The following is a 10,780-nucleotide window of genomic DNA, read 5'->3' as shown; positions in this document are numbered from 1 at the left end:
TTTATTAATTTTTTTTCCTTCTCCCTCTTCCTTCTTTCTCCCCTCGGGCTAGTCGCTGGAGCCAAAGGAAGAAGAAGGGAGATGGAGAAAAAAAAAGAGAAGAGAAAAAAAGATAAAAAGATAAAAGAAATTAATAACATATTTCTAAAAATAAAATGTTATTAAAAAAAATGTCAGTCGGTGCCAAGCTAATTCCGGCCGGCCAACTTTTATTGGATAAATTGATCGAGAATAATTATAAAATGTTTAGAACTCAAAGTTGGAAAAAAATAAATTTAGAATTGAATCGACGTAATTGTAAGATTTTTTTGATAATTTTCTCTGAACGAACAAATGGAAGGGATCCCATACATGTGCAACCCCATTTTCCGACCTGAGGCTATCGATAATTTGTAAAACCACGTCCCGTGGAAGCGTCGCCATTGTGGACCACAGAACAAGACTCCTCTGATACGTTGTTTAGTCTTTGTTTCTCGGCCACTTACTAAGACCTGCATGCTCACCTTTCATTATAAGTGCCCATCGCCGTCTGCGATCCCACCCAGATCTGTGAATCACTTCCTTCGTCGATTCCTATCACCTCAAGGAAGCGACCGAGCGCCCATCCGAATCGCTGTCCAACGCAAAAGCATAGGAAGCGAAAAATGGGCTCCGCTCAAAACCAAGTACAACCCTGCCACGAAGAAGAAGACCCATGCCTCAAAGCCCTCCTGTACTCTAGCTATCACGTCTTCCCAGTGATCCTGCACGCCGCCGTCGAGCTCGACCTCTTCGGGATCATAGCCCGGGCCGGCCCCGGGGCCTACGTGTCGCCTGCCGAGGTGGTCGCCCACCTCCCGACCCAGACTCGCGAGTCGCCCGAGATCATCGACCGGGTCCTCCGTTGCCTCGCCAGCCACTCGCTCCTCACGTACAAGTCCGAGACGTTTGACGAGGGGAGGACCGTGGAGAGGCGGTACGCGATATCACCAGTCGGGAAGTACTACGTCAAGGATGAGGATGGCGGCTCCATCGGCTCGCTCTCTCTTCGCCTTCCACCGAGCCACCATCGACGTCTGGTGAGCGGAAATTTCCGTCCGCAACTTTGGCCAGATATCCGAATCTTACTTGGTTTCTTTAGTTGTTTAATTCCTTAACCTGTTACCTGCGATTTGGAAGAAAAGATGCGGGACAGGACTGGCTCAAGATAACGCTCTCATCGTGACACCCAAAAAGAGGAAATTAGTTTGAGCAATCAATTGGATGAAACAAATCCTTCTTTACCCCCCGCTTTTTTTTTTTTTTATTTGGCAATTATAGGCTCCAAGTCAAGGAAGCAATGGTTGGAGGAGGCAACTTGTTCCAGAAGGTCCATGGCAAGACCATATTCCAGTACATGAAGGAGGACTCAACCCTGAACATGTACTTCAACAACGCGATGGCCGATCTCTCCGCGACGCAGACAAAGAAGATCCTCGAGGTCTACCATGGGTTTGATGGCATCTCGACTCTCGTTGACGTTGGCGGTGGAAAAGGCGCGACCCTTAACATGATCGTGTCGAAGTACCCCTCGATCAAGGGCATCAACTTCGATTTGCCCCAAGTCATCGAACATGCTCCTCCTTATCCCGGTACATTAGTTATCACATACATCCCTGGCTAGTCGCATTTATTTTGGTTCATAATATTTAGCGCGAAGTCATGCTCGCAAAAATTAGAGGCATGATTGCACCCGAATTAGGCCTCTAATAAGTTTGGTAAAAAATGGCGTGCAGGCGTGCAGCATGTCGGAGGGGATATGTTCGCGAGCGTCCCGGAGGGCGACGCGATCATGATTAAGGCAAGCTAATTGAATCCTTCCCGTTAGTTACGCTACTCAAATCGAAGCCGATTTTGTGAGCTGTGTCCTAACTTTATATGGCTCCGCAAATTGGGCAGGGCACGTGCCACAATTGGAGCGACGAGTCGTGCATAAAGTTTTTGAAGAACTGTTACAAGGTTCTGCCGGCGAACGGGAAGGTGATCGTGATGGACTTCATCATGCCGGACGAGCCGGAGGAGACGATGGCATCTAAGTACGTGTCGATGCTCGACAACGCCATGCTGATTCAGCCGGGAGGGAAGGAGAGGACCGAGAAGCAATTCGAGTACTTGTGCAAAGAAGCTGGATTCACGGGCTTTAAGGTCGCTGCCCGAGCTGTGTCTGCACTGGGAGTGATTGAGTTCACTAAGTGATTGGATGAAACTCGACCTGTCTCTGTTTTCTTTTTCCAGGCGGTCTTATGTACTAGCAGCAAATAAGATATTGTGGAATTCAATGTCTGCAATTAAGATTTTCCTCTTCTGGTTTAGCCTTAACCCTTTTTCTTAACAAGTAATAAAAGTGTTTGCCAATTGAATGCAAAAATCTCATCATAACTATATTACCCGCAAACAATTTCACGCACCCGGTGATGAATATTTGAATTACCAAAAGTCCACATATAACAAGAACAAAAAAAAAAATTTAATCGTATTTTTTTATTTCTTTTATTTCTGCAGATTCAAAATTCGAATATTCAAAAATATTTGATAGCTCATGATATTCATATCGATCTATTATGCGCCTCTGCATCTAGCATTTGGTAGACCTCATATAATAATTGTCCTAGCTCTTCCGTATCTTTTGTTTCATTCCCATAATCGGTCCAAAAGGGGAAGGACCTTTTGCTTGATTGGGATGGCAACCTGCTTGAGTAAACTTTATTCACATTGGAGCTCAAATCGGTTGTGTAGTCGAGCTACCTAGTCTAATCTGACTTTAGAATCTAAGTAAAATCTTAGCAATCTACCATTGAGATCGAGAAGCTTACTAGTATATTTGCTCGCTTCTATCCTTTAAGCATCATTTACCTCAGCCCCTTAAAAAACGTGTTTCGGGTTCAAAGACTAGATTCGGATGTAACGAACATTTCAATCAAATCGTAACGGTCATGTACATAATATCATATATCAGCATCACATGCTAGACACTTCGAGATAAGCTGTTGTAAAATGGAATGTGCAGGGTCCTCCTCCATAAACTAGTTTCGATGCATAATAGCTTTTCCTCAAAAACCATTCCCGATGGCATCATCGGAAGATATTATTATATTCTCGACTTATTGCCTGATTGCACTACAAATAATCACGGTGCCATAACCCTTGAACGAGTTTTCCCTTTAACTGAAAGGTACTTACCACCTTCTTGCCCAAGTAAAGACAACTCTCTGTCTTGGGACATGACATTGGGTGGTTTAAAGTGCTCACTCGTAAAAAATCATATCCTAACACGGACTTCAGGGCACCTTTTGTCGTCTTTTTCAGTTCTTTACGGAGAAAATAAAAAAGGCAAAGTGATTGTACATGCGCCTTATGATGTTAACTTTGTTTTTCCTTTTTGCCCCGGTATCTGGTTCGTTCTGACCAGGGAAGAGTCGGGAGTAAGAGAATGGCAGCTTTCGATTTCCCGTCAGGATTGCCGGAAGATGGAACATACTTTCTTCTAAAATCTCTATCCTCGAGCAATATCACATCCTTGTACTTCATATCAATAATAACAAAGGATACGTCGCCACATGGCGTGCAAAACCGCGTTGCCGGAATATTGAATGTTTATTCGGGTTGACAAATGAGAAATAATCTGAACAATGGGGGGCCAATAGACACTGACGTCCATCCAAAGCTTGGAGCAACATCAGATGACGGTGGTCTTGCATTGATTTCAAACAATATCTGATTGAGAAAATTTTGTCACTCCATACTCACCGCAACTTCTTACGGGTCAAGTGTCTTAAAGATTGAACATCCAGAAGGAGTTTTCGTCAACTTTGGTGGGGGAGAAAGTTCCGGCTCTGCCACTTTTTCTCCCTTTGATCACCACCACGTGCGTTGAGATTGGACTACTTAACTGAAATGTCAAAATAGCGATTTGTAGGTATTGTTCGATTAATATGATAAATTCGTCGATCGAGTTTAAATACGATTATTCTTCTCACCTTCGGTTCTAGATAGACAAAAGCAAGTCCGGATAAACTTGTGCCAAAATGTCGCTGCCATTATCCTTGCTCGGCCACCAACCAAGCTTTGGACTGACAGCTTGCCGGAAAAAGGATGAAATACCTTGTGTGACTATGCGAAGACTATTTTGCACGGTGCGACTTTGGGATCGAGCCTACTTTTCAAAGGACGAATCAGGATACATGATTTCACTTTTAGACATTATCTTTTAGGGTACGTCTCACTAGCGTTTCTATTAAACGAAGAAGATTCTTGACTCAACACCAGTTATAAGCAAGCTAGTAGCCATTCACTTGGGGGAAATGCACTCGCTGGCAGAGAGAAATTGGAGTCTTCCTCATGCTAACGATGACAACTTTTGGGTTCACTCCATCAGGTGCTGTTTCCATCAATCTATGAAATGGGCCAAGATAACCCCGTTTAATTCTACCCATTACTTCCGGTTCCTCCCATTAAGTGTTTCCCTTTCATTCGACCAACTACTCCACTACTTAGTTCCTAAATGTGTATATAAACCAATGAGGTTTGCTTCTACTCTTTCTATATGGGAATGGGGAGGTGAAATGTTCAAATTGTTACATTCTAAGGGAGGTTAGGGTGTAGACAATTTAACTTCATAAGTGGGTTTCGACTCTTACGTTCTATAAGGAGGCATTGTAAAAATTTGAGAGTAAAAGTTAGAGTAAGAGTAGAATGAGACTATATATATATGAAATTTTATAAACGTAAATACTTTATTTAATAGATTATTAGGGAAGTAATTTGGTGTATTAAATGCAAAGAACTTGCGTGATATCCTTATGGGTGGTGCTTTTTCCACTCCCACCGACAAAGGCTCCCTATTATAGTGTTGTGACAATATTAATGTTTGTAGGTTTACCTTTTTTAAGCATCCTTTTTCGTTCGGTCGTAGTGTCGCATTAGTTTTCTTCTTTGCCTTTTTTCGTGGGTCCATTTTCTTCTCCTCCCGTACTTCTCTCCGTTCACTCTTAATTCCATCCATGGCTCAAGCCCTGGTAATATCAATCGAAAAAACAAAGAAGGCTGCCACAACAGAGAACTAAAGGATCTTGCATTGAACTTCCTTATTACGATTTAAACATGGGGATTCAAACAATTGGCGGGCTCAGACTTGAGGATCAAGTTTTCAATCACCTCTGCGGCCCTCTTAATCATCGGCTATGGCAGCGGCCGAGATCGGCATGGAATTTAGAGAGACGATGAGGGAGAAGACGGGCAAATCCACACCAATCTTAAGGATGGGATTGTCATTATTGAAGGGGACATTTTCAGTTTGCGTAAACAACTCGACAAGAGCAGGGGCGAATTCAAACTATGGATCTGGAGGTTGGTAGATGATGGCCAATCAGTGATGATAGTGATGATTAGGACCATGAAGACAAAAATGGAGAAACATACATTACTGACGATATTCATGAGGATTTTGGTGAGGACTTCAACTCCTGGAGATGAATCTTTTTATGGGAGTTTTTCTCGTCTTCGTGATCAATCAATCGAAGAGTTTGACGCGGAATGGGACAACAAATAACGCAAAGCGGAAAGGACGAAATGGGGGTGAAGAGTGAAGAGATTCGAGATGTCCTTTTTACTGACGGATGAGCTTTGAGTTAAAGAAATGAAGATGGAAGAGGTTTAATTGGGTGAGGAGGAGGTTTATGCAAATCTCGACTTCAACTTTGAGAGTTGCTTGTGTTAGTGACAAAGTCTTTTATTTTTATTTTTATTTTTTTTGTGTGCTAATGACGGTCGTTGTGATGTCAAAAACTTGTCTATTATTGGTGGGAGAGGGGTGTTTTATAGAGAGAACAGAGAAAAATAAATGATTAAAAGGAAAGTGGCACAGCAAGAAAAGAGAGAGCAGCTGAAGAATGCTTCAAAAAAGGTGGGACCCACAATTATTAATATTGTCAAAACATTATGATGGAGAGTATTTTAGTCATCGGAAGAGTGGAAAAAGCACGACCTATTCTTTTCTACATCCGGAATGATTGTACGGGTACATACAAAGGATGTTTACTAGCTACTCATTCGAATAACAAGAAATTGGGCAACTTCATGTAGATCACCTATAATATTTTATAAATATATATATTCCTGGAAGCAAACTCCCAACAAATTTGATACACACAAAGATAGTCTCTCACTTGTATAACTCCATGACCGTCCAAAGATTACTAGCGACACAAGCGACTTTCAACTCGGAGAAACCGGCAGCTTTGGACAAGGCCCGGAATTCCCTCTCCGTTCTCTCTTGGCCTCCTGGTTGCATCAACATGGTGTTATCGAGTGTCGAGGCGTACAGCGACGCCGCACTTGTTTCCGGGTCCTCCGGCAACACCACACCTATCACTATCGCTTTACCTTTACTCGACAATGCCTCGTAGCAGTTCTTCAATATTTTGATGCAGTTCTCATCGGTCCAATTATGCAAGGTATCCTGTAAATTCGTAATACTTTCACACAGTTATCATTGACGATGATGATATACCATTTCGGTATGAGTTTCAAAATTTGTAAAATCATCTTTTCTTCAGGTGTTACTCTATATTCACCTTGATCATGATGGCGTCTGCCTTTGGAATGGTGGAGAACATACTCCCGCCGACATGCTGGATCCCTACGCATCATGGAAAAAATTTGTGACCAGAATTCAGTTCAACCATATGTCCCTATTAACTAAAGCATGAAATTAATGAAGAGAATTTCTCTAATCAGGATTGGAGAAAAAAACATGATCCACTTATAAAAGCACCACCAGCTTGTATGAGGAGAGAGAGAGAAAGAGAGGGTTACCGGAATAAGAAGGTGCACTTTCTATTACATGGGGCAAATCAAAGTTGATGCCCTTGATAGAAGGGTACTTGGAGATGATCATATTGAGGCACTTGCCGGTTCCTCCAGCCACGTCGACTAATGTTGTCAAACCTTCAAAACCTTGATAAATTTCGAGAATTTTTCTCATGACTATTGTCGTCAGAGCGGCCATCGCCTTGTTGAACGTATTGTTAAATGCTGGATCAATATCCATGAACTCAAAAATCGAAATTCCATGAACTTTCTTAAATTGGTTGCCCCCTTCAAGTATATGATCATCCAATTGCAACCTGCACAAGTAATGCGGGGGCAAGAACATTACATGAAGGAAGCATTGAGAACGGAAAATATGATATACGTTACATAGAGGAAGTTTTGATGCTCTGATTTACTGAATTTTGATCATTTCCCTGAACATAGAGAAATTGTAACGTAAGGATGTCTAACGTTAGATAAATGACATGATGTGTCCAACAGAGTGAGCATATCAAAGTTTTGCCATGAATCACTGCATAAAAGTCTAAAACTCAACTTAGCCCAGTCAAATCGCATGCTTATCACCGAAGTAGATCAATGGTGCGTTTAGGCCCATAAATATGGACCTCAGCACTTATTTGTTATTTCACGCATCCATTAGCATGTGAATATATATAATTAAAACAAAAATGACAGCCCAAACCAAGAACCGCCTGGACGGACTAAACCGCCGATCCATTCCTGTTTTCGATTCTTAAAAGTGGAACCAATATCCGGGTGATCCGATTCTCAATCCCAAGGAAGAACCGAACCGGACCAACTACATATATTTTTAATTTAAAAAAAAATAAAAGTAACCGTTTTTTTTTTTAATTATCTATTTCTTCATTACATATAGTATCAAGTTGTGGGGAAAAAAAAGTGATAGGGGTTCTCAATCCTAGGATCAATTGGTCCAGTCTCTTTTTCCCAATTTTGAGAATCGGGATCCGTATCACTCCTAAGCAAAACCTAGATTGCAATCCTCTCTAATCTCTAATATTTCACTCGATATTGCAATACAAAACTAAAATACGAAGGAACGCTGGTTTTTAGGCGAGACATAAAAGTAGCCTATATAATATTTTTCACTTGGGTAGGGCGTACCAAACTTGCTGCGCCGCCGGATGGAAGGAAAGTTCCAACAACGAAGCCAACGAGCCCTCTTCCCCTTCCTTCACAAAGAAGCGAGCTGCCGGCGTGAGGCCGTACAGCCTCTCGACGGCCCGCCCGTCGTCCCTTTCGCGCACCTCGCAGCTCAGGAGTGAGTGGCTCGCGAGGAGCCGCAGCATCCGGTCGAGCTTCGGAGCGGCTTCCGAGTTCTGCGTGGCGACCTGAGAGGCGACCTCGGAGGCCGACACCCGAGCCCCCGGGCCGGCTCGGGCCAGGATGTCGAACACGCCGAGCCGGGTGGCCGCGTTGAGGACCATTGGGAAGACGTGGGAGCTCGCGAAGAGCAACGCGTGGACCCATGTGTTGTCGGCCGCCTCTGGATCGCCAGCGATGGAGGGTGTCATGGTGTTCTGGGCAGGAGCCATTTTTGTGTTGTTGGAGGAGTTGTGTGATGCGTATGGTTTTCTCTTTTCTTATGATTGTGGAAGTGAAAAAGCTCAGTTTATGTATGTTTTTCTCACTGCATCGCATGCTTTCATGACGTCGGATGTTTCTCGAAGTAATTTTCAACTTTGCAACGATCGGTCAAATAGTTCACGCTGGCTGGCTTTCTCTAGAAGGACCATTTTTTAACAAGAGTTTGTGCGTATTGTCAATTAGAATGACTCGATTCAATGGTTAGGCGATCAACAATTTGACGATTGTCGCGTTCACATTGTAATAATATATTATCTAGATTAATATAAGGGCGACATCTTATTATACATACATATTTTATATATGGGTCCACTTGGAGGAAACGATTCATTTCAATTTTTTTCTTTTTTGAGAATTCTATTAAATATTGTAAAATAATACATCCAGCACTTATGTTAGACAATACCACGTTTGACTTACTAGAAGAAATTTAGCACGAAATATTCACTAAAAAATAGAGAAATGCGGAGCCCATATAATTTTGCTCGACTGAGAAAATTGAATTTTAGAAAACCGTAAGTTGTGTTGTTGAAGTTGTACATGTGGCAAAAACATGCCCATGTATTTTAGAACTGTGGATCTTAAATCGATTGTGTGAACTTGTTTCTATCACTTCATCAAATTGGTGTACCCACTTTCTTGTGATTTGCTTTGTCCAACTACAAATTGTTGGTGGACATATGTCTAAACTTACCATTATAGGTTCAAAAAACACAATTTATAAAATTCATTCGTGTGGCCCGATTGTCTAATCAATGATTTATATAAATTATTATAGAACACAATGTCTATAAATTTCACAATGTCTAGTATAGTTAAGAATTAGTCTCATTCGAAATACAATTTAGAGCTTTTGCCAAACAAAAATACCTTTTTATTTCTTCCATCTTAAGCATTTAAAGTTATCAGCACTTCAATTCAAGTGTTTATGTTTTATATATTTATTATTCACAATTATCAAATAAACTACGTCATTTATTGAATAAAACCGAGGTATTAATATTTTCTCAATGCTATGAAATTTCAGAAATAGTTTTCGTAACTCATGTGGCAAAAACATGCCCATGTATTTTAGAACTGTGGATCTTAAATCGATTGTGTGAACTTGTTTCTATCACTTCATCTCTCATCAAATACTGGTGTACCCACTCATTTGCTTTGTCCAACTACAAATTGTTGGTGGACATATATTTCAAAAAGCACACAATTTATAAAATATTCGTGTGGCCCGATTGTCTAATCAATGACAATGTCGATATATATTAAGATTAATTTACAAAATTACAAGACCCGTCCCCCTAGTAGATATTGAACTGATTGTTTATCGATTGCTTACGTTGGATATGTCATATCCTAAGATATTTTAACTTGACTAGTTCATTCAATCTTCTCCTCACATGTCCCCATCTTTCTTGCAATTGTTTTAACATGTCTCGCCTTTATGCTAATAGTCATCGCAGGGTAAAGCTTTGTGAAGGCCAATCGTAGAGCGGAGAGGTGTCATCATTTCATTATTCTAGTTCAACTATAGTGGGCTTCACGCTTCATTTGAACAATGTGACAGCTCAATTATATATAGAAATAATTACCAAAAAAGTCTCAAACTTATTTTCTTTTGACCAATTGAGTCATAAATCTTTTATAATTACTCCCGATCAGTTCATCCGCGCAAAATTAGGCGGCGACGTCGCGACCTTTTTTAATAATATTTTTTTTTGAAATGTTTTACTAATTTTTATCCCTTTTTCCCCCTTCTCCCTCTTCCTTCTTCCTCCCTCCTCCCTCCTCCTTCCTTTGGCTTCGGCGGGCTTGCCTTGCTAGTCGATGAGCTCGTGCCCAGTGACGGCAAGGCGAGGAAGGCCTTGCCAGACGCAATGGCAAGCCCGCCTTGCCAAATTCGGTGAGGGCTCACCCCGCCGTCATTGGATGCGAGCTCACCGACTAGCAAGGGAAGCTCGCCGAATCGCCTCGCCAAATTCGGTGAGGTTTCGCCTCGTCAGTTGACGCTGGGCGTGAGCTCATTGAGGCGGGTGAGGCGAGCCCTCGCCAAACCTAGCAGCTCATTGATCGGCAAGGTCCCCCTTGTCAAATTTGGCAAGGGTTCGCCTCGCCGGTGGTTGGGCGAGCTCGCCCTCGCCTAGCGACGGTGAGGCAAGCTAGCCCGCCACCTCGGTTAGGCAACTAGCCAACCCTCCTCTCTGGCTGGTTGCCGGAGCCAAAGGAAGAATGAGGGAGGAGGAGAGGAGGAGGAAGGAGGGAGGGGGAGAAGGAAAAAAAAAAAAAAAGAGAGAGAGAAAAAGGAAAAAAAATTAAAAGATTAATA

The 10,780-nt window shown here is 42.1% G+C and overlaps 1 protein-coding gene and 1 pseudogene across 1 annotated transcript; one reads left to right on the top strand and one right to left on the bottom strand.

Annotated features, from left to right (window-relative positions):
- The first annotated feature begins 460 nt into the window (after positions 1 to 460).
- On the top strand, positions 461 to 2,330 carry LOC120285896 (annotated as a pseudogene).
- Positions 2,331 to 5,983: 3,653 nt separating this feature from the next.
- LOC104449526 (caffeic acid 3-O-methyltransferase) lies at positions 5,984 to 8,535 on the bottom strand. Its single transcript, XM_010063707.3, has 4 exons — positions 7,975 to 8,535; positions 6,832 to 7,142; positions 6,591 to 6,655; positions 5,984 to 6,475 (listed from the first exon to the last, which is right to left on the bottom strand). Exons 1-4 carry the CDS (start codon positions 8,403 to 8,405, stop codon positions 6,179 to 6,181), a joined length of 1,104 nt encoding a protein of 367 aa, XP_010062009.2. The 5' UTR covers positions 8,406 to 8,535; the 3' UTR covers positions 5,984 to 6,178.
- Between the last annotated feature and the right edge of the window lie 2,245 nt (positions 8,536 to 10,780).

This window comes from Eucalyptus grandis, chromosome 6 (assembly GCF_016545825.1).
Source record: "Eucalyptus grandis isolate ANBG69807.140 chromosome 6, ASM1654582v1, whole genome shotgun sequence".
Taxonomy (NCBI): domain Eukaryota; kingdom Viridiplantae; phylum Streptophyta; class Magnoliopsida; order Myrtales; family Myrtaceae; genus Eucalyptus; species Eucalyptus grandis.
This window is presented reverse-complemented; position numbering and strand designations above follow the sequence as displayed.

Excerpts from the sequence above, each read along its gene's own strand:
- LOC104449526 (XM_010063707.3), bottom strand. The coding sequence starts at position 8,405 with ATGGCTCCTGCCCAGAACACCATGACACCCTCCATCGCTGGCGATCCA. Across the intron at positions 7,143-7,974 it reads CCGGCGGCGCAGCAAGTTTG|GTTGCAATTGGATGATCATA; the intron begins GTACGCCCTACC and ends TTACTTGTGCAG. Across the intron at positions 6,476-6,590 it reads CAGACGCCATCATGATCAAG|GATACCTTGCATAATTGGAC; the intron begins GTGAATATAGAG and ends ACGAATTTACAG.